Genomic DNA, 23,399 nt, shown 5'->3' with positions numbered 1-23,399 from the left:
ATCAGGAGCTGAGAGAGTAAGGGATGGGAGTGACTGCTCATGACTCCAGGGCTTCTTTGGGGAATGATAAAAATGCTCTGGAATTAGACAGTAGTCCCTTTTCATTAGTATAATTATTGATATAATTGTATTTAAGTCTGTTATTACTGATGTTCTTTAGTCACTAAGTCATGTCCAACTGTTTTTCGACCCCACGGACTGTAGCCCTCCCCACCTCTCCCCTAAAGCTCTTCTGTCCATGGGATTCCCCAGGCAAGAATACTGGAATGGGTTGCCATTTCCTTCTCCAGGAGATCTTCCCAACCCAGGGATCGAACCTGTGTCTCCTGCATTGGCAGACAGGTTCTTTACCACTGAGCCACAGGGAAGCCCATAAGATGGTGAGATGGCATTACCAACTCAACACACATGAATCTGGGCAAACTCTGGGAGACAGTGGAAGACAGAGAATCCTGGTGTGCTACAGTCCACGGGGTTGCAAAGAGTCAGACACGACTTAGCAACTGAACAATTAGATAGAGGCGATGGTTGCACTACTTTGTGATTATACTAAAAATCCTTTAAAAAGTGAATGTTATGGTATGTAAGCTATTTCACAATAAAGCTAGGTTTTTTCATGGTTCTAAAGAAGGGAAGATTAGATATATTTCAAGAGAGGAATGGTCAGCTCTGTCAAGTGCTGGCACTGTAAGATGAAAATTCAGAAAAAAGGTACATTAACTTTAAAAGTCAGAGATCCCTGGGAGCTTAGCTTGGACAGTGTCAGTGGAAGAAATCAAGGCAGTGCACACAGAAGAGGGAGGAAGTAGATTAAATACATGCATCCAATTTTTCTCCCTCTTGCAACCCCACCAAAAGCACAGTAAAGGGATTTTTTTTTTTTTTTAAGGCATAAATCTACAAGGTCGGGCCAGGGTGGGTGCAGGGGGGATAGAATAGGCAACAAGAGCAACATGACTTTGGAGACTGGAAGGAAGAAGGATGACTTAGCAGCTCTGAAAACACTGAATCCCAAGCCAACAGTAGAAAAAGTTAAGAACCAATCAAATCTACCCTGAAGAATCCTCAAAAGTCTCAGGAATTGACAGGTACCTTTAGAAGTGGGAATAAAGAGGAACTGAAATAAGAATGACTGGATGAACTTTTGGACATGTGGCCTCTCCTACTACCTGGGCAGAAGTCTGAAGTCCTATTTTCTGGACAGGATAAACAGACGATCTTTGGTAGCCTGGCCAGGAGGATGGCAAGACATCAGTAAAGACAGCAGTACATACCAAGAATAGGGATTACACACAAACATGTATACTGTGTGCTCAGATTGTCCCATCGCCCTGCATCCTCTATCCCTCTCCTCAGTAAGCTCCTAAAATGCTGGCAGCCAGCCCTTAATCCTTCAGGGAGGAGATTGAAAGAGTCTTCTCTGTGGAAACTGTCAAGAGTAGAGACCTAAAGATGCCGACATCAGGATTTCTCAACCAGGCCAGCCAGATCTACTGAGAAGTTCAGGGTAGACCAGCCCAGCTCACACGTTAAGAAATTTGGATCCACACAGGCAGACAATTCCATTAAAAAAAAAAAAAGAAAATTCAGAGAAATTTGAAATTTAAAAAGTGATAGCAAAAACTGAAAAACTCAGTAGAAGAATTTAAAGATTAAATGAGGAAATTTCTGGGAAGAAGAATAAAAAGGCAAAAAAGATGGAAAGCTGGAAAGAAAAGCTAAGGTTAGACAACCTATCCAACAGAAGGCCAATGCCTGATTACAGGCACTATAGAAATCTCTACTTTTCAATTCTGAAAAGTTGTTTTCTTATTATCTAAAATATATTTATTTCAGTCCTTCTTGTTGTTCATTCACTAAGTCATGTCCGACTGTTTTCAACTCCATGAACTGTGGCACGCCAGGCTTCCCTGTCCTTTACTATTTCCCTCAGTTTGCTCAAACTCATGTCCAAAGAGTCAGTGAGACTTGAAAAGTACACAAATCTTATAATGGGAGTATTAGTCTTTATTTTTCAAAGGTAATCCTAAGTTTTGATTCATAGAACCAAGCAGCACATATTGATGACAAGAGAGAATGCTTACGGAAAACACCAAAATAACCTAAGTGTTTATTCTTCAATGGGGAACTGGTAAAATAATTATGCCACACATGTACAGTTGAATTCTACATGCTATTAAAAGAAGAAGTGCTTTATATGCTGATATAGAAATATCTCCATGATACACAGTTAATAGATAAAAACAAAATAATGGGCAGTGTATACAATATCTACCATTTCTATAAAAAGAGCTAATGTTAAGCATGAAATCTTATATAGAAGGATCAATAAAAAGAATGAGGTAGATGTATACATACTGATGTGGAGACACCTTCAAATACATTACTAATTGAAAAAAGGAGGGTATGCAATGGTAAGTATAGCGTATTTCCATTTTTTAAAAAAAGTATTGATAAAAGTAACTATATACATAAAATGCATAATCCAGAAATGGCAAGGTTAGATGCCTCTAGAAGGGATATTTATTCAAATAATGTTATAGTGAATTTCTCTCACAGCCAGAATAGCAGCTGAATCACTGGGATGAGTACCAAGTACCATGGGACACAGAGGTACCAACCTGTTCCAGCGTCACGATGGAGTCACGGAGCACTCCTTTTAAGCGATGGGCCTGGCCTTTGCTCTTTTGAACAGCTTCCACTCTTGACACCATATCAGAGGCTAAACTGAAAGAAAAATACCATCTTAAGATCAGGAAACAGGGACTTCCCTGGCAGTCCAGTGGCTAAGACTCTGCGCTTCCAATGCAAGGGGCCCAGGTTTGATCCCTGGTTGGGGAACTGGATCCCACATGCCACAGCTAAGAGTTTGCATGCAGCAACTAAGACCTGGCACAGCCAAATAAATAATTTAAAATTTTTGAAAGATCAAGGGAATGGCTTCTAGCCTTTTCCAGAAACCATTAGTCCCATAAATGTGCAGGTAAAACAAAATAGTATATGACTAAAGAGAAGTTGGCAGCAAACTCTCTAAAACTGGACTTAAATTTTCTGCAGCACAGGAATTATTGAAGTAATAGGTTGTGGAAGGGAAGACTTACTTTAAAGATTTCTCTTCTTGGAGATGAAGACGGTAAACAGACTGAGCAGCATATTCTATCTTTGACAACTTCAGAGACAGCATCACATTCAGCAAAACTAGCAACAGCAAACTAGACAGAGAAAATCAGACCTGGTTAATCCACTCTCACTCAGACCTAAAGCATTGCTAATGCTGAAGAGACATGCAAAAGCTTCAAAAATGCATATTACCCAGACTAGTTTCCAATTAGTTATTATTTAAATTAATTATTCCTATTTTATTGTATGAAATAATAACTTTAAGTACTAAGTGGATGTTGAGGGAAAAGTTGGAAGGTAACTAGTTGCAAGTAACTTCATGTAAGGACAATGAAGTCCTCAAATAAGCAGGTTGGGATTGTCCCTGACGTCTCTCCTCTCTGCCAGGTATCCTAACCAGTGTTGATGTGCAACCACCAGCCTAGAAATCTACCACATTAGCTTTCAAGATCTATTTTGGGGTACTTTTGTCTTAAGCAATTATACATGCATAGTACTGTACTTCAGAAAGGAAATGAAGATCAACATGGATTTGCTCTTAGATAGACCATTATGTACCTCTTATTCCCAGTGGAAGCCAAAACAAATGCACATTCAGCAAAAATTCCTTCTGGTTCAACTTAGACAAAATTTCAAATCCCAAACAGACATCAATGGTATCATATATAAAATGCTACTTGTTAAGTACGCTTACTTTGTTGGTATTCACAACAGCATGTCAAGTGAATGAATGTATCTCATTATATATATATGCAAATACATAGGTGACATCATATCTCTCATTTTTTCCTGTTAAAATATTGACTTGCGTTAAAATATATAGTATTCACTTTTACCCATCCTGAAGATGAAAACTAAGGTAGTAGCAAAAAAATCAAATCTATGAAATGGCATAAAAATCAACATTTAATATCTGACTATAAATTTTCTGCAAAGTGATACAAAAGATCACAGATAATATATACTATTCAAAATTGTCACAGCAAATCAATTTAAGCAGAATATGAAAAGCTTTTATAAAACTTGAAGGTACAACAAACATTTTCTATGTTCTGAAGTCTATAATCAGAAAAAAAAGGCTGATATAAGAATTTCTTTCCAAAAAATACACCCAGAGCGTATCATCCAGTCAGAACTAATTCAATTAAATCTGATGGACTACCCCATGACCCAAGTATAGACATGAAGATAACAGGAGTCTAAATATGACTCACAGAGAAGATTCCAAAAGAACACTCTGAGATTCAGACTAATTACTCCAGTATTTCTCATCCTACAACCCTCAGATTACTTGCGTCAGAATAACCTGTGCAGTGTGTTTTAGAATACTACTGATTCTTGATCCCTACTGAAAACCTACTGACTTAATCTATAGTATTGGAGCTGAGAAATTTATGTTTAATATTTTTTAAAATTTAGTTTTAAATTTTATTTATTGGCCATGCCACACAACTTGTGGGATCTTAGCTCTCAGACCAGGGACTGAACCTAAGTCCCCTGCATTGGAAGCACAGAGTCCTAACACCTGGGCCACCGGGGAAGCCCTGAAATCAGTAGTTTAGCAAGTGATTCTTATGTATAGCAAAGAATAAGGACCACTGGTCTACTATAATGGAGTAAAATAGCATTTTGGGGATTTTAGCAGCCTGCATATATCAATATTCCCTTTAAGTTTATGGTATTTCCCTAAAAACCTATGATGGTAAAAACAAATCAAATTAACTTAAAAAACAAAAACATTTACTGAATGTGTATTTGGTATTCCCTTGAATTTAACAGTTCTTCTGAAAATCATTCAAAACTACCAGAGTGAAACATATAAAATTACTGTTTATGTAGGCCAAAATTGGTCAAATAGTAGTAATGTCTATACAATAATATACAAATATTTTCAAATCTTTTTGGAAACCATTAAAAGATTAAGTGAGGGCACAAGCAAAATAAGCACTCAACACAAATACTTACAAAATACTCATCACCACAATAAGGACGGTGTTATAGCTTTCAATTTCCTTTTTCTTTCCTGCAAATTACAAAAACAGAAGGCTATCTGAGACTCAGGGTTGTGATTAAAACTGGTAAAAGTTTAACTTCATTTGAAAAATACTGGAGAAGAAATTTGTAAAATTATTTGTAAAGACACAGTGAGTTAGGGTGCACCCTTCTTTGACTTCTGATATTCTAAGCAATATTAAACAAATCTACAAAAAGAAACCTTATATCAGTTCTGCAAATTTGACCTATATTACAAATTAATTTGTTCTAAAATTAAGTAAGCAATTCAATATATCATGAATGATCTCTAAATTTCATCTCTGCAAATATTTGAGTTAGTTCTATGTATATAAGGCTTTGCTCCTTAAAAAAAATTTTTTGATATCATCCTCCCCTGTTCTTTGTTGCCCAAATTTTGTTGCCAAATCCCAAAATTAAATAGTCATTAGGTTTAAATGTTAGAAAAATATATTCACACTAAGGTGTTGGAGAGGACTCTTGAGAATCCCTTGGACAGCAAGGAGATCCAACAAGTCCATCCTAAAGGAAATCAGTCCTGACTATTCAATGGAAGGACTGATGCTGAAGCTGAAACTCCAATACTTTGGCCACCTGATGCGAAGAACTGACTCATTTGAAAAAGACCCTGATGCTGGGAAAAATTGAAGGTGGGACTACAGAGGGTAAGATGGTTGGATGGCATCACCGACTCTATGGACATGAGTTTGAGTAAGCTCTGGGAGTTGGCGATGGACAGGGAAGCCTGGCATGCTGCAATCCATAGGGTCACAAAGAGTTGGACACGACTGAGTGACTGAACTGAACTGAACTGAAGATATAAACCTTAGAAGAGGATCTGATAATGTAGAAGGATGAGGGTGTATGACAGCTTCTTATTTCTGAGAGGGAGGGTGTTATAGTTAGTAGGGACAAGATGTCTTCAAAATTAAATGCAGAGATAATAAAAGTCAAATTCTATCTCTGAAGTTTTACTGAGCTGGCCCTGACAGTATATAAAGATTAAAAGCATACAATCATTGTAGTAGATTCAAGGGTAGAAATCAAATGTCTGTAAATGCCTGGCAGAAAATTAACGAATGAAGCATCCCTCAGTGGGCGAGAGTGATAGGGACCAGTGACCTGGCAAAAGTACACACTCAGTTATATGAGGCAGATACTGCTAGGCTCCAACTGATCAACTGCTGCTCTGAAGGCATGTGGGTCCAGCGCTATCATATCTGAGTTTTTATATAAAAATGTCCAGTTTTTAAAATACCAGGTAAGTCCAGTACAGTACTTCTATTGGCCACATGCCTGCCATTTTGCAACTGCTCCTTTATGTATTATTCAGAGTTTGACAAATATTATCAGAAAAGAAGAGAAAAGGAGCTCTCCTAACTGACCTGGCTTATAAACAAGAGGTATATTCTGCTTCATATAAGTAAATCTATAAAGACAAAAAGAGCTTTTATCTTTGTTTACCAGGTAACAGCTACCTGTAATATCCCCTTTGGCCTCTAAACTCATATCTCCAGAAGAACGCTGAGAAGAAATTTTAGGAGCTGTTTCTGCTGTTCTGTTGAATGTTCGCCTTCTCCTTCGCAGGCCAGTAAGTTTTCCAGGGTCTTCCATGGACTGATTTACCATAGATTCTTCCATTAACAAATCTGATTCTAAAAGGAAAAAAATAATCTTTAGATAGTGGAGAAATCTTCTCAGCTATAATATACAGAAGGGTTGGTTGTTGTTTTGTTCTCAGTTTGCTTTTTTTTTAAGCCTCGGTAACTTTTACTTAATAGCTTTACTTAATAGTTAAGCCTTGGTAACTATTACTCAGGTTTCTTATGGCCTAGATTCAAACTTTACTCTTAATGAAAAGTTACAGAGTGTACAATGATCCCATAACGAGGTTTCATTATTCCAGGAAAAATGAACTGTATTAATTAATGATGGGAACCATCAGAACAGATTTGCCATGTGACATATTAAATATTAATGTAAAGATTTCAGTTATGGAAACAACAGGCTACCCACTTACATTGGGTCCCTAGAAAGATTTCCAAGATAGATTATAGTACTTGATCATCAATCTCAAAGGAAGAAGCAGCATGCTGCTGCTGCTAAGTCACTTCAGTCGTGTTCGACTCTGTGCGACCCCACAGACGGCAGCCCACCAGGCTCCCCTGTCCCTGGGATTCTCCAGGCAAGAACACTGGAGTGGGTTGCCATTTCCTTCTCCAATGCATGAAAGTGAAAAGTGAAAGTGAAGTCGCTCAGTCATGTCTGACCCTCAGCGACCCCATGGACTGAAGCCTACTAGGCTCCTCCGTCCATGGGATTTTCCAGGCAGGAGTACTGGAGTGGGGTGCCATTGCCTTCTCCTAAGAAGCAGCATACAATAGTTCTAATTTACAATGTTCTAATTTGCAAAAAAAAAGAAGCATTGGTAAAGAAAGTCTGCAAACAATCTAAAAACTTTGTTTTTCTCAATTGTTTTGACCTTTCCCTTCACCAGACTTTTCATTAGAAGTTCATTATCTATCAGCCAAACTTATCTTTGAGTTTCTCTTTCCTTGCTCATGATTTGGAGTTTAATAATGAAACAGGCAATGAGAAAGCAAGGAAAATAAATAACCAGCAAACCGGCTAGTGAAGCCTTAAATTACCCTGAGTTTATTGGCCACAACCTTTTCTTTAACTAAATTAATCACATTCATGTATATGTGTGTGTGTGTGTATATATATATGACATATATATGTGTATATATATGTCATATATATGTATAATTTTTCTTCATATTCTTTGGAATATCCAAAGAGAACAACTACATCACTTCCCCTCCACCAAATCCATACATGTACATGGTCCCATGGCTAAGTGGGCCTGTGTAAACCCAGGAGAACTACATCGGTAAGGGAGGTATGGGCCTGAGGACTCTCCAGACCTTCTTCATGAGCACAGTACATGTTTATAATCAGGTCACCCAGCCCCTCACTGTAGTCAGCTTCCTTGGCTCCTTGCAGAGGGAGGGACTGTGACAGCTCCTAACTGTGTGATCCTGGAAAAGTCACTTAACCTCTCTCTGTTTTGATATTTCTTCTTTAGTAAAACGGGAAAAAAAATTATAGGTTTGCAGTGAGTTGATATTTATAAAACACACAGGGCAACATCTGGCATATCATAAACATTATATAAGTGTTTGGTAGATCAATGAAAATTAGAAGTTTTTAAATTTTAAGTGTAACAGTTGGAACCACTTCAGTAAGAGTCATTCCAATGCCATCTACCAGTTCCTACTATGAATCCAATTGAAGAATCCATCCATTCTGTTAATAAATGCCATTCTTACAAAAGTAGACAAATCAAGAAATTTACAAACCAAGCTGTTTGAAATAATCTGCCAGCGAACTCCAGGAATTCTTCTCAATTAAAGATTTGATAATAGCCCATGGTTGTTTTTTGTATTTCAAATCTGTTGAAACTCTAATGAATAAGGAAGGAAGAAGAATATTTAATTTACAAGATTTAATCACATTATGAACACTGCAATTAAATGTAGGAATGAATTCAGTGAAAAGCCAAAAGGATGTAAAGTCACTAAGACTACAAATAAAATTGCTCACTGAAAATAAATTCTTTAAAAAAATTACTGGGAGCTGCTAATAATTTCATCAACTTGGCATTTTATCTCTTTGCTTTCTCAAACTCTGAATTTTCTTTATTTAAATAGCAATAAAGGCTCAAAATAAACTAAATTTCCTAAATGCCGTGTATAAAAAATCTCTAGTGGTCATACATTAGCTGAAAGTCACTACGCTAGCTGAGACTAGGGCAAGTATATGATGGGCCCAGCACCACCTTCAACATACCAACATTTCTGGTCTCCCACTGCAACAGAGCTGTTTACTGCCCACCACATGCTCCTCAAATCTCTCAACCCTCTTGCCGTTAAACAGGGTCCTGGAACCATTCTGGCCACTGGATTGTGAGCACAACTCTATAGCTCTCTCTCCTCTGGTAGTAACCGAAATGATACATACTCTGGATTGTGCAGCCCCAGAGGTCAAAGCCTCATCAGCCTGGGTTCTTGAGTGAGGCTTCCCACCCTTTGCTGACCACCAGTGGACATGCAAAGTAAGAAATAAAGTTTTGTTGTGTAAAACTGCAACTAAGATTTCAGGATTGATACATTGCCAGCATACAATGTAGCCTGTCCTGACTAAAACACTCCTTTACAGTAGCTCACCTCAGTCGGCATTTCTGCTTTGAAGATGGGATGATACAGTATCTGTTGAGAGTATAGAAGTAATCATGGTAGGGGACATCATGTGTCAGCACTTCTGCATCTACCAAATAAAACTGTGCTTCCCAACTTTCTTTATACAGTCTCTGCCAAAATAAGATGAAATTTTTTTTGCATGTACATGTTTAATACATGAAATTCCCTGCCAACTTAGAACATGTATACCAGAATTCCTTCTCACAAATTACAAAAAAACATGAGGAGCCTAAATACAAAGCCAGAAGGGCCTCCACGTTGCTATGTAATCTACAAATTGAGAAGAAGGGATGTGCAGACATAGCATTTGCTGCCTCTCTGTCATTTCATCGTATAACTTTTTCCCTTCATTTTAGGCATGCAGAGGAGAAAGAAACTACATGATCTCTCATCTATGTTAGCAGTTTATTAAGAATTTCAAATGTTCCTGGTAGAGGAACAATTCAAAATTCAATTGAACAAAGCCAGGACCCCACCCTAAAATTCATTAAAGTTTAATAAAAACCACTCTTCACCAAAAAAATGAAGGAAGGGGACAACCAGACAAAACACTGCTTTCCCTAAATAGGCTTTGAAGTGGTTGCTGGCCAACTCTTTCTCATTTTAACTGTACCTATTCTATTTATCCTCTAAAGTTATCAAAGACTATCAGATACCAAAAAGAAACTTCCCTTAAATGTTTGGAAATCTTTGGAAGAGAAAATTTGAAGTCCTTTTGAACAATGATGGACAAAAACTATGATAGCAAAACTAATTCAGATGTTAATAGATATTTTCTAACTCTGCAGAACAGATATACTATACAGATATACAGCACTTCAACAAAACCGGCTGAACATAAACCTCAGTATATGACAGTGCCTGCTGGTCACAGAGTAGACAGAGCATTAAATACCTAACATTCTCTTCCTCACATGTCATAGCAGCCATCTAGTTATTTGGCCCTAACCCTTGACATGATCCTGTAAATCAGATTCCAGTAGTATTCTTTTTTTTTTTTTTAAAACAAAAACACTTATTATGAAAAAGTTCAAACATATACAAGAGTAGAAATGAACATTACACAATGAACCCTCATCAGCTCATCAACCAGCTTCAATATTAACTCACATCCAGTCCTGTTTCATCTGTATCTCTCCCCACATTCCCTCCCTCCACCTTCATCTTCTGCCTAGCTACTTTTAAAAGATATCCTAACCACCAATATAATTTCATCCCAAAACACATCAGTATATTTCTCTATCAATTGCTCAGCGGTGGTGGTGGTCTAGTCACTCAGTTGTGTCTGACTCTTGTGACCCCATGGACTGTAGCCTGTCATGTTCCTCTGTCCTTGGGATTTCCCAGGCAAAAATCCTGGAGTGGACTGCCATTTCCTTCTCCAGGGGATCTTTCCAACACAGGGATTGAAACCACATCTTCTGCATTGTAGGTGGATTCTTTACCACTGAGTCACCAAAGGATTCCATAAAATTCCTCAGTATATCCCTTTAAAAGATAAATGCTCTTTGCTTTAAAATATAACAACCGTACCATTACAGAACATAGAAATGAACAATTTCTTAAATCTCAGAAAAGCCTTTTTACAGTTAGCTTTTATGTTGATTTGTTTATGTGCCTCTTAAACTCTTTTAACCTGTAAACAGTTTCTCCTTCCTTTTTTGTCTTGTTGTATACTTGTTGAAACTGTCTTGTAAATTGGTGACTAGGACCTATGACAGGCATCTTTTCTCTTTGCACACGCATGGTTCTTTTGGAATACTGGCGGCATAGACATACCTGCTTTTCAGTGGCCGTGGTACACTTTCCAGTTAGCGGATTGTTAAGGACTATAGTGTAAGTCATTGTTCTCAGCCGGTCACCTCCAGGTTCCACATTCCAAGGGGTAGATACTACATCTAATCACAGCAAAAAAAGTTAGTTAAAAGAGTAATTTGAAGGGTACAGCTTGTAATGGAATCAAAGAGAGAGTTTTTGAGCTATTTAAATTTTTATTTGTGACCAGTTCTAACTTCCTTATAACTGTATTATTCATTTAACGTTAAAGAAGAGTAAAGTCACATCAGGTACTCTTCTTGCATGTGACATTCACCTCATCTCTGATCCATTTACTTCTAAATTGTTGTCTATTCAAACATTTTTTCTTTTCTCTAGAAGATAAAATTAAAAGTGTATCATCAGTGGGCTTCTTTTTAAAGTTCCCAGTACCTACAAAGAGAAGTAATGGTGTCCACTTATCAGAGACAGAACATTTCAACACTTCCATCATCAAGGACAAGACCTTGAAAGACATTTGTCCTTAATGTAGCAATATGATCTGATCTCAACTTGTGGAGAAATCATATCAATGAGAAATCATACAATGTTAATGGCTTCTTTGCCAAGATCTTTAACCAAGGAGGGGGCAATGGAATATAAATAAACTACATAACCTTTTCTATATGAAGAAAGCTCTAGAAAAATCTATCTTTATGGCAAGATTTTGTAAAAATTCTATTTCTTTTGCTTAGCAACAACACATTGAGCAAAAACACACTTTGAACAGAAATACTGTGGGATTGGAGAAGACTCTTGAGAGTCCCTTGGACTGCAAGATCAAACCAGTCAATCCTAAAGGAAATCAGTCCTGAATATTCATTAGGACTGATGCTGAAGCTGAAACTCCAATACTGTGGCCACCTGATGTGAAGAATTGACTCATTTGAAAAGACCCTGATGCTGGGAAAGATTGAAGGTGGGAGGAGAAGGGGACGACAGAGGATGAGATGGTTGGATGGCATCACCAACTCTATGAACATGAATTTGAGTAAGCTCCGGGAGTTGGTGATGGACAGGGAAGCCTGGCGTGCTGCAGTCCATGGGGTCACAAAGAGTCAGACACGACTGAGTGTCTGAACTGAACATCTTTAGAACATAGCACCATACAACAAAGTTCATTTAACAAGCTAACACTAGGAAAATACAGGTAACAGCATCATGAACTCTATTCAAAGATCTGACTAAGTCACCTAGCACAACTGTTCTTGTTGTTGTTATTTAGTTGTTAAGTCGTATCTGACTCCTTGTGACCCCATGGACTGTAGTTTGCCAGGCTCCTCTGGCAAGAATACTGGAGTCGGTTGCCATTTCCTTCTCTAGGGGATCTTTCTAACCCAGGGATCAAACCCAGGTCTCCTGCATTGTAAGCAGACTCTGAGCCACCTGGGAAGCCCTACCTAGCACAATGGACTTAGGCAATTAGTATATCTGGCTGCTGCACATCAATATCCTAAAACAGAAGCTTTTATCTAACCTACTACCCATCATCAAAGGAAAGGAAACAAGGCTTTATGATATATTCAATTTTATTTAACTTCTTTCAGTTAGCTAAGCCCAGGGATTTAATGAGGGATCCTGAAGCTGCCTGTTGCTTATCTTTTGCAAAAAAATTTTGCAAGTAAATTAAACAGGCAACATCTCAAATTATGGGATCTATAATACAGAATTTGTTTAAAAAATGATTTATTTAGGTGTACAAGAGATATAAAATTAATTATAAAATACTTTGTAAAATATCACTTTGGTCGTATGTCATCCTGTTTCAGAAAAATTATACAAATAGTTCATTGTTAACCAGTGACTAAATTTAAAGATATCATCGAATTCTGCCATTAAAACTGCACACTATTCAACAAAGATAAAAGTCTCTCTTTCACTTGTATTTTCATCAGTGTTACCAACAAACCTATTGAATATCACATGCCAGAATGTAACAACATTTTGGAATAGTCAAGCCCCCAGTACCTAAGTAAATTTCATCATAATATAAAGAACAGATGAAGTTATAAGAAAAAATGGCAACAGTATACAAAAAGACATATGAGCCATTTTGATACAATAAGTTGAAGTAATCAAAAGCAAAAATTGCAAAATAAATAATTCAAGAATCCTTTGATGTAATAAAATTTAAAAATTGGTGAATCTTCACATCCACTAGGGTAACCATTATCACAAAAACCGGAAAATAAGAGGTTGGCTAGATATGGAGAAATTGGAACTTATATGCAGTGCTGGTGGGACTGTAAAATGATACAGCCACTGTGGAAAACAATATGGCAGTTCTTCAAAAAATTAAATATAGAATTACCTTATGATCCATTTCTACTTCTAGTTCTTACCCAAAGGAACCAAGAGCAGGGATTCAAACAGATACTTGTACACCAGTGTTCACAGCAGCAGCATCCACAATAACTAAAAAGTGGAAATAACTCAAAACTCCACTGATAAAGGAGTAGGTATACAAAATGTGGCATAAACATACAATGGTTTAGCATTTATTCTTAAAAAGGAATGAGAGGAAATCCATACTGCAATATGATAAACCTTGAATACATTATGCTAAGTGAAATAAGCAGTCACAAAGAAACAAATACTGTAAGTGTGGTATTGAAGAGGACTCCTGAGAGTCCCTTGGACTGCAAGGAAATCAAACCAGTCAATCCTAAAGGAAATCAGTCCTGAAAATTCATTGGAGGGACTGATGCTGAGGTTGAAGCTCCAATACTTTGGCCACCTGGTACAAAGAGCTGACCCATCAGAAAAGACCCTGATGCTGGTAAAGATTGAAGGCAAGAGAAGGGAATGATAGAGGATGAGATGGTTGGATGGCATTATCGACTCAATGGGCATGAGTTTGAGCAAGCTCCAGGAGACACTGAAGGACAGAAAAGCCTGGCGTGCTGCACTCCATGGGGTCCCAAAGAGTCAGACAGCTGCGTGACTGAACAACAAAAGCATAGGAAAATTCATAGAGGCAGAAAGTAGAACGGTGTTCATCAGGAGATGGGGAGAGGGGAAAATGGAGCATTACTGTTTACCAGGGACAGAGTTTCCGTTTGGGGAAGATGAAAAGTTCCAGCGATGGTGATGGGTACACAACAATGTGAATGCACTTAATGCCACTGAACTGTACACTTTAAAATTATTAAAATGGTAAGTTTTATGTTATGTGCAGAAATAATACCACAATAAAAAAGACTGGTGAATGTAGGTGATGGGTAGGTTTCATTATACGATTCATGCAACTTTTCTAAAGCTTTGCATTTTTTTCAAAATTAGAAAAATTGAATAAAAAGACTTAAAACCAAGCTTTACATTATAAAAATAGTGTCCTATAACCATAAACAAAGATTTTAAAGAATTCAAATTAAGTGATTTTTATTAAAAATTATTAAGAATAATTATTATTCTTAATAATTTAAAATAAATTTTAATTATAAAAAAACAGATCCAGAAGTAGCCATCTTAGTGCCGAAATTAGGTTAAATCCACAAATAACTGACCATACTATATTATCGCATTTAACTCTTAATAGTTTAAAAAGAAGCTTTTGAAACCTGTTCTCAAGAAATGCAACTTTGATTACCAGATAATAAATTCAGAAGATAATAGAATAGTGTGCAATCATAAGCAGATTATCTCTTTGGGGGCAAACCTTCTGACTAATTCTAGGTCTAATGGCAACACGCCTATAACTATTTATACTTGTGATAAGCCAGAAGCCTTTGCTTCCCAAAGCCATTTATAGCATCAGATGGCAAACACAGTCATCCATACTGAAGCTAGATATGATATCAGACACCAAACGCAGCTGTGATTTAAAAAAAAAAACACCTTCATTTTGTACCAACGTGGAATAACATAGCTAGTTCCCTCTGGGCCTTTCCAGCCATAAAAATGGCAGTGCAATATCAACAGGCATCATCTTAGAAAATTAAGAGATACAAAATATCCAGCTCTTCTGGAATGGCAAATTCTCCAGGCAGACATGAATAGCAAGAACATACAAAATAGATTCAGAACAGATACAATGTTAAACATGAGCTACTGAGTGAAAAGAAAGATTTATATCCCTCAGGTATTATACATTTTTAAAACTGGAAGAACAGGGGAAAAATTAATGATTTTTAAAAACATGACATTTAATATAACCACAAGACAATAGCTATCAATCAGAAATTGCTTTGCTACTCTACTATGAATAATAAGAAAAAAATTACTTTTTTATATCTAGTCTGTATCAATGTTATAACCTATGAATATGTAATTATGTTTACATAAAAGTTTCAAATAAAGGAATAACATCTAATGGTTAATAAAATGGTTAGATTATACATTATATTTAACTTGACTCTCTTTGACTATGTCAAATGACTCAGCTTATATGGATCTCTGCCACTGGTGTTTTCTAATTTTATATAGCAAGTTAAACCATATGTTCCCAAAGTTTCTAAGATATCTTGAAATATTTAGGATAAATTCAATTTCAGGTTGGCTATATGCTTCTTTGAGATGTTTACCAAAATAGAACTTTTAATACATAATCAATAAAATCTTTTTTATAACTACCTTCCTAATTGGAATATTTTCATTAAGGTAGACCATAGGCATTGCAACCTCAAGTCTCCATGAATTTGCAGAAAAAACATACATGTGTACCACTACCCAAATCAAGATAGAGAACTTTACCAGCATCCCAGAAGCTCCCTTCCAGTCTTTATCCACCCACAGCAGTCCCCACAGCAGTTAACTACTCTGCTGCTTTTATGTCTATGAATAAGTTTTACCTCGTTTTGAACTTTAAATAAAGAAATCACAGTATGTACTCTTTTATGTCTGACTTCTCTTGCTTAATACTACACCATACCCGTAAGATTTATATGTATTGTTAGCAGCAGTTGTTTTTTTTTTCATCGCCACACAGTATTCTTTTGTGTGAACATACATCTGTTTATCCATTCTACTACTGGTGGATATTTGGGCTGTTTTGAGTTTGGGGGCGATTATAAATAATGCTGCTATGAACACGGCAGTACACGTCTTTCAGAGTACACTGGTACCCATTTCTGAAGGTTATATGTATCTAGTAGATACCACCAAATCATTTTGCAAAGTGGCTATACTAGTTCATACTCCACTAGAATCCAATTGGCTTCCTAGGTGGCACTAGTGGTAAAGAACCCATCTGCAAATGCAGGAGACACAGAGGTGCAGGTTTGATCCCTGGGTCAGGAAGATCCCTGGAGGAGGGCATGCCAACCCACTCCAGTATTTTTGCCTAGAGAATCCCACGGAGCCTGGCGGGCTACAGTCCATAGGGTCTCAAAGAGTCGGACACAACTGAAGCAACTCAGCACACATGCACAGAATCCAACTATTCTACAATGGAATCCTTTTAAATGGGGCTCAACCCAGTTGAACTGCTATATTAATAAATAAATGGAGTTTTAGTTCTCAAAGGGTCTGAACTTAATAGTAGGTAAGATCTGACTAATTGAAAAATTATACTGTTTACATGTGATTTTACCCAAAACACCTAAACACCAGTTTCTACATCACCAAAATAAAATTGAAGCCTGTCTAATTTTTCCCTTTGACAACATAAACTTTCTAAGGATAATAAAATTCTCCCACATTTATCATTAGATAAGAACACAAGACCAACCTATTATATTTCTAGAATTAGAAAATCTCTGCATAAAGCGTGAACTGGTGAACAGCAATTCAAACATTCTTTCAGCACTGATATGAAACACACGGTTGATATAAAGTCTTCCATGAAGGTCTTTCTCAAGAATGTTTTCTGGGGAAACAAAAAACACAAAACAAAAAGGGAAGACATCAAAGAAAGGTAATTTCAAAGTTTCATTTTGTTTGTTTTGGGCACAAAATGGCTTTTAAATGTGATTACAATGATCACAGCACATTACATGACACTATTAAAACTCTAAATTGGTATTATATACATACATATTATGTATAACTATACATAAAATAGACAGTAATTAAACTATATATGATCAATAGTTGTCAAAAACCAAGATATAGAAATATTTCATTTGCATGATATCAAACTCCCATATCATATATCATTCAAAAGAACAGTTCATGAATTTCTGTATCATCCATGTGCAGCGGCCATGCTAACCTCTGTATCATTCTGATTTCAATATATATGCTGCCAAACCAAGCACTCAAAAAAATATTTTTAAAAAAGGAATCTTTCAAGAGTGACAAGGGACACATAGCAGGTCCTATTTCTGAATGTGCATACATATTAAGTAAATATTAAGACATGAATGGCTTTAATATCTGCTGTACTCACTATCCTACTAGTCTGAATAATGTTTCAAACTTGACTTAAAGTTCACTCCCCCAAGACAAGTATCACTGTATTCACAATCTGTTCTCTATATCACACATTAAAAGAAATCTTTCTGAGAAAAATAAATATCATATATTAACACATATACATGGAATCTAGAAAGATGGTACCGATGAACCTATTTGCAGGAAAGCAATGGAGACACAGGCATAGAGAACAGACTTGTGAAACAGTGGGGAAGGAGAGCGTGGGACAAATGGAGAGAAGAACATATACACTACCATATGTAAAAGAGATGCCAGTGGGAATTTGCTATACGACTCAGGGAGCGCAAACTGGTGCTCTGAGACACCTAGAGGGGTGGGATGGGGTGGGTGGTGGGAGGGCAATTCAAGAGGGAGGGGATGTATGTATACCTATAACAAACTCATGCTGATGTACAGCAAAAACCGTCACAATATTATAAAGTAATTATCCTCCAATTAAAATAAATTAATTTTTAAAATAAACGTGTAAAAAATAATTAATCAAAAAAGAAATCCTTCTGAAAAGTATTCCTCAAAGCTAAATAAAGCCCAATGGAATACTATATTTTTTCTAAGAACCTGACAGCAATGTTGAAAACTCTTTTGTAGAAAATAAGGAAGCTCGCCTCTCCTCGTATTCCCTGGAAACACTACATGAAATAGCCCATGCATTCACGATGTTACCACATGCCAGGTATTGTGCTAAGCAACTCAGAGGTATTCACACATATTCTCACAGCAAGCCTGTGAGGCAAGAGCTATTCACATCTTCATCTCCATTGTACAGATGAGGAAACTGCAGCACTCAGAGAATTGCCAAAGCTCCATGGCTAGTCAGTGACTGAACTGGAATCTGAAATCATTCTAGCTCCAGAACACACAAACTTAACCCTATTCTACAGTGCAAGGAATTTAACTCAGAAGAATCTAAAGGAAATGGCAGGGCTGGGGGACATCTAGGAATAGGAGTCTGGTAGAATAAAGGAAATAGAGTAAAGCAATCCAATTGAAATTTTAATGATTTCAGGACTGGAGTTATTTATTATTTCACGGATTACGCCCATCATTACAGAATGAAAACTGTGACAAAAGCTCCCCATAGCTCACAAATCAAGTTCTAAGAATTATGTGTTGAGCATCTGTCCACATTAAGCCACGGGAAGCAGTCAAAGTAAAAGGCAGTGGTCTAAGAAGCAGGAAAGAAAAATCCCTCCAGCTCTGCCTTCACTCCAGCTATTCCTCATGAAATGGTCTGTCTCCCTGTTTTGTTATAGGTGCAGAGAAGTTAGGGATAGTGGGTAGATACCAATTTACCTCCTTCCTGCAACAATACTACGTGTAGACAAAAGCATACACATGGTAGGCACTGCAATCTCAAGTAATGGCTCCTTTGGCATAGAAATTAATCACTGAAACTAGGCAATTTACTAAGGTTCTGTAAGGTAACTTCCCAATTAGGCTTGAGAAATAGCTTTTTCTGACACAGAAGTAATATATGTTCATTATGACTTCCCTGATAGCTCAGTTGGTAAAGAATTCCCCCTGCAATGCAGGAGACCCTGGTTCGATTCCTGGGTCGGGAAAATCTGCTGGAAAACGGATAGGCTACCCACTTCAGTATTCTTGGACTTCCCAGGTGGCTCAGCTGGTAAAGAATCCACCTGCAATGAGGGATACCTTGCTCTGATCCCTGGGTTGGGAAGATCCCCTGGAGAAGGGAAAGGCTACCCACTCCAGTATTTTTGCCTGGAGAATTCCATGGACTGTATAGTCCTCGGGGTGTCAAAGACTCGGACACAACTGAGCGACTTTCACTTTAACTTTCATGTTCATTGTAAAAATAATTCATATATTCACAAGAAAGCAAAGAAGTATAGGTATTCTATGTATGCTGATCATCACCTCCACAGAACTTATCCCAACTTGTAATTATATTTTTACTGACTTAGTGCCTTTTTATTGCCTCTTTCCTGCACTAGACTCTAAGTTCTATGTGAGCAGGGATCATGTTGATTTCAAACACCTAAGTACATTACGAGTTTGGCACATAAGTGTTATATAACCATTTTTGAATGAATAGGTGACTGTGGAAAATACAAAAAAATCGTAAGTAAAGTCGCTCAGTCGTGTTCAACTCTTTGCAAACCCATGGACTGTAGTCTACCAGGCTCCTCAGTCCATGGAATTTTCCAGGCAAGAGTACTGGAGTGGGCTGCCATTTTTTTTGCAATGATATCTTCTAATTTTTTATTTTTTAATAATTTTAGAGGGACAATGAACTAAACTAGACTTTATTCCTATTTTTCCCAGTAATGTCTTTCTCTGTACAAGGATCCGGCCCAAGGTACCATGTTTGTACTTGGTTGTTATCATCTTAGTCTCCTCCAATCTATGACAGCCTCACTTTTTTCTTGTTTTTCAATGACCTAATACCTTTGAAAGTACAGGTCAGGTATTATGTAGAATGTCCCCCATTTTGGGTTCACCTTAGGTTTTTTTCATGATTAGACCAGGGTTTGGATTTGGGGGATGAACACTACAGAGGTGAAGTACCCTTCCCCTCAAACTCAGGGGGTACATATAACAGCATTAACCTTGATTAACCTTGATCAATTGGTCAAGGTGGTACCTGGCAGGCTTTTCCACTTCAAAGGTATTATTTTCCTCTTTCCATATTCTATTCATTAGAAATGAGTCCCTAAGTTCGGCCCATCTCAAGGGGAGGAGAATTCAGCTCCACCTCCTGGAAGGGAAAAGATCTACATATATACTTTACCTATATTATTTGGGGCTCTGTAAGGAAGACTCCTGCTTTCTCTCCCATTTATATATTTATTCAACCACGGGTATCAGGATGGACGTACAAAGTCAGTTTATACTTTGGGTTATAATCCAGTACTATCATTATTTATTTTGCTGCTCACACTTATTTTTTGTTTGGCCATTAGAAGCTCTTTCAGGTTGATGCCTATGGCCTTTTGACATGCCTCTTTTTTTCTTTTTCAAGCACTACTTTATATTCTTGCACTATATCTGGGCTCATTTTGTATATTCCCCACCCTAGCCCTTCCCAGCTGGCTCTAGTGGTAAAGAACCCACCTGTCAACTCAGGAGACATAAGAGACCTGGGTTCAATCCCTGGGTCAGGAAGATCTCCTGGAGGAGGGCATGGCAACCCACTCCAGTATTCTTGCCTGGAGAATCCCCTGGACAGAGCAGCTTGACGGGTTACAGTCCATGGGGTCACAAAGAGTCAGACACAAGTCAAGTGTGCACTGTAGCCCTAAAAGCAGCCATTTCTCTAAGGAGTCCTGGAACTATTATTTTTCAAAAGTAAGTTTCCTTCCTTAAATTTCACATTTAAGAAGGAAATAAATTGTATTCATAAAAGTATTTCAATACAATGTCTTCATATTTCATTTAAACTCTACTGTTAGATAAAATGTTCTGCATCATGACTGATAAAAACATAACTTGTGGTATTACTACCAGAAATTAACAATAATACCTTTTGTATGCAAACTGGTTCAAGGAAGTAAGGATATGAAATAAACTATTTCCACCTGGGATTATTTATTTATTAAATTCATGGTACTTTAAAGCCTCCTATCTAAATAACATCATCAGTCATATTGCTGGAGCATATTAAGCTAGCACGTGGTATTTTAAATGGAGAAAGGAACACTGCTCAACTTAGTAGCAGGTTACTATTTCCAATAAAGAATAAATACTATTTCAAATATAACAATTTGAAAGTGGCCAATGGAAAATGGTAGGAAAATTGAGACAGATAAATATAAGAAGTACCTTGGCATGAATAAAACTAAAACCACTGAGCACATACTCAACACATGTTGGTAGTATTTTGAGTACGTGTGAAAACATGCATTAGGCAGGTATGCAGGAAAGGCAGGTAATTTGGAGTTTAATTGAGTAACTAAAGAGACACAATTTGTTTTATCTTCCATTCTCTAAAAACTGGTGATCAGGGCTTCTATGCAATACAGAAACGACACCACTATTATTCTTTCTTTATTTGTAGATAAAGATGCAGTTTATATGAGTTTTAATGTTACTCTTTAGGTAAGTTATCATTAATGTGAATTGTATGGGAAGTGAATGAGGATTTTTTTTTTAAAGGATCACTCTTATAAAAGAGCAGATGAGAAAGAAAAAGAAAAAAAAAATCTCATTTGATTCTTTCATTGCATCATTTGAGATGATGCAATAAAATGATGATTTGGGTTTTTTTCCCTTCATTCTATTAAGTGACAAATCACACTGATTAATTTTTGTCTGTTGACCCATTCTCAAATTCCAGGAATAAATCCCACTTGGTCATAGTGTATAACCCTTTTAATGTACTGCTTTTGTTTGCTCATATTTTGTTCAGGATTTCTATGTCAATATTTGTAAAGGATATTTGTAATTTTCTTGTAGTGTCTTTGCCTGTCTTTGGTATCAGTGTACAAGTTTTCAAAATATATTCTGGATGCAAAAACAAACAAACAAAAATCCTCATTTGCGTGTCACTTATGTGTCTGGCCACTGGGTGCCAGAGCAGGTCTTCCTACAGGAGAAGCTTGGCCAGGCAGGGATAACTAACTCACACAGCTGCATGCTGTTGTTCTTTAGTTGCTAATTCATGTCCACCTCTTTTGCAACCCCATGGACTGTAGCCTGCCAGGCTCCTCCATCCATGGAATTTCCCAAGCACAAGTGGTAAGGACGCTAAGAGAGTCTAGTCATTCCTGGTGCTTGATCCTTTCAAAAAAACTTCCTCTCATTGAGTTTTTCAAAAGAATACAACTGTCTTCTTAATACATTCTAATTTTTAAGAACCTGTTTATTTTTACTTATGTTTTTAAGAGTGTAGATTTAGTTTTCACCAAAGATACTTCGGTGTTTCCAAGCCAAGGTCAAACTTGATTTGGATTTGGTTTTCCTGGATTTGGTTCAGTTTTGGATCTGGATTTGATTTTAGATTTGAACTGGATTTGATTTAGATTTGACTTGGATTTAACTTTGGTTTTCATGGATTTAGTAAACAGCCTTTCAGGGGTTTCCAAACCAGGTCTAAGCTGAACAGGAAGTGGACTAGAAATACAGTCATGTCAGACAGATCCAAACCACAGCATGTCCCCATCAGCAACCCTCCAGCAGGAACAGTAATATAACATGCTGGTACAGAAGAAGGCATAGCAAAACTCCGCTGGCACGGCTCTGCTTCCTGAAATTTCAAAGTAGTCAGCCACTACCCTACCCTTCCTACTGTCTCCTCACTTCACTGACTTCAATGTCAGTAATCTTACAGCTAAAAAAAAAGAAAACTCCTTGAAGTGACCTTGACATTTCATGACTTGATAAGCATGACAAGCCCAGGTTATTGGTTATAACTTAAAGAAAGTAAAGAGAACATGATTTGCTCTAAAGTTTCCCTTAAGCAACTGATTTTTGTTTTGACTGAGCGACTTCACTTTCACTTTTCACTTTCATGTATTGGAGAAGGAAACGGCAACCCACTTCAGTGGTCTTTGCCTCGAGAATCCCAGGGACAGAGGAGCCTGGTAGGAGGCCATCTATGGGGTCGCACAGAGTCGGACAGAACTGAAGCGACTTAGCAGCAGCAGCAGCAGCTACATTCAAAAAATTAAGGTCAAGGCATCCAGACCCATCACTTCATGGCAAATAGATGGGGAAACAATGGAAATAGTGACAGACTTTATTTTCTTGGGCTCCAAAATCACTGCAGATGGTGACTGCAGCCATGAAATTAAAAGACACTTGTTCCTTGGAAGAAAAGCTATGACAAACCTAGACAGCATATTAAAAAGC

The 23,399-nt window shown here is 37.3% G+C and overlaps 1 protein-coding gene and 1 pseudogene across 4 annotated transcripts in view; both read right to left on the bottom strand.

Annotated features, from left to right (window-relative positions):
• LOC109575172 (protein Aster-C) overlaps positions 1–23,399 on the bottom strand; it is a 49,469-nt gene that overhangs the window by 3,189 nt on the left and 22,881 nt on the right. For all 4 annotated transcript variants that reach the window (XM_070788306.1, XM_070788314.1, XM_019983336.2 and 1 more), the window contains 8 exons: positions 16,879–17,016; positions 11,175–11,293; positions 9,363–9,505; positions 8,496–8,599; positions 6,612–6,788; positions 5,086–5,143; positions 3,102–3,212; positions 2,622–2,727 (listed from right to left, as the gene is read on the bottom strand). In XM_070788306.1, coding sequence (XP_070644407.1) covers positions 2,622–2,727; positions 3,102–3,212; positions 5,086–5,143; positions 6,612–6,788; positions 8,496–8,599; positions 9,363–9,505; positions 11,175–11,293; positions 16,879–17,016 — 956 coding nt within the window. The remainder of the gene's footprint in view (positions 1–2,621; positions 2,728–3,101; positions 3,213–5,085; positions 5,144–6,611; positions 6,789–8,495; positions 8,600–9,362; positions 9,506–11,174; positions 11,294–16,878; positions 17,017–23,399) is intronic.
• Positions 17,309–17,407, bottom strand: LOC139185297 (U6 spliceosomal RNA; annotated as a pseudogene).

This window comes from Bos indicus, chromosome 1 (genome assembly GCF_029378745.1).
Source record: "Bos indicus isolate NIAB-ARS_2022 breed Sahiwal x Tharparkar chromosome 1, NIAB-ARS_B.indTharparkar_mat_pri_1.0, whole genome shotgun sequence".
NCBI lineage: Eukaryota > Metazoa > Chordata > Mammalia > Artiodactyla > Bovidae > Bos > Bos indicus.
This window is presented reverse-complemented; position numbering and strand designations above follow the sequence as displayed.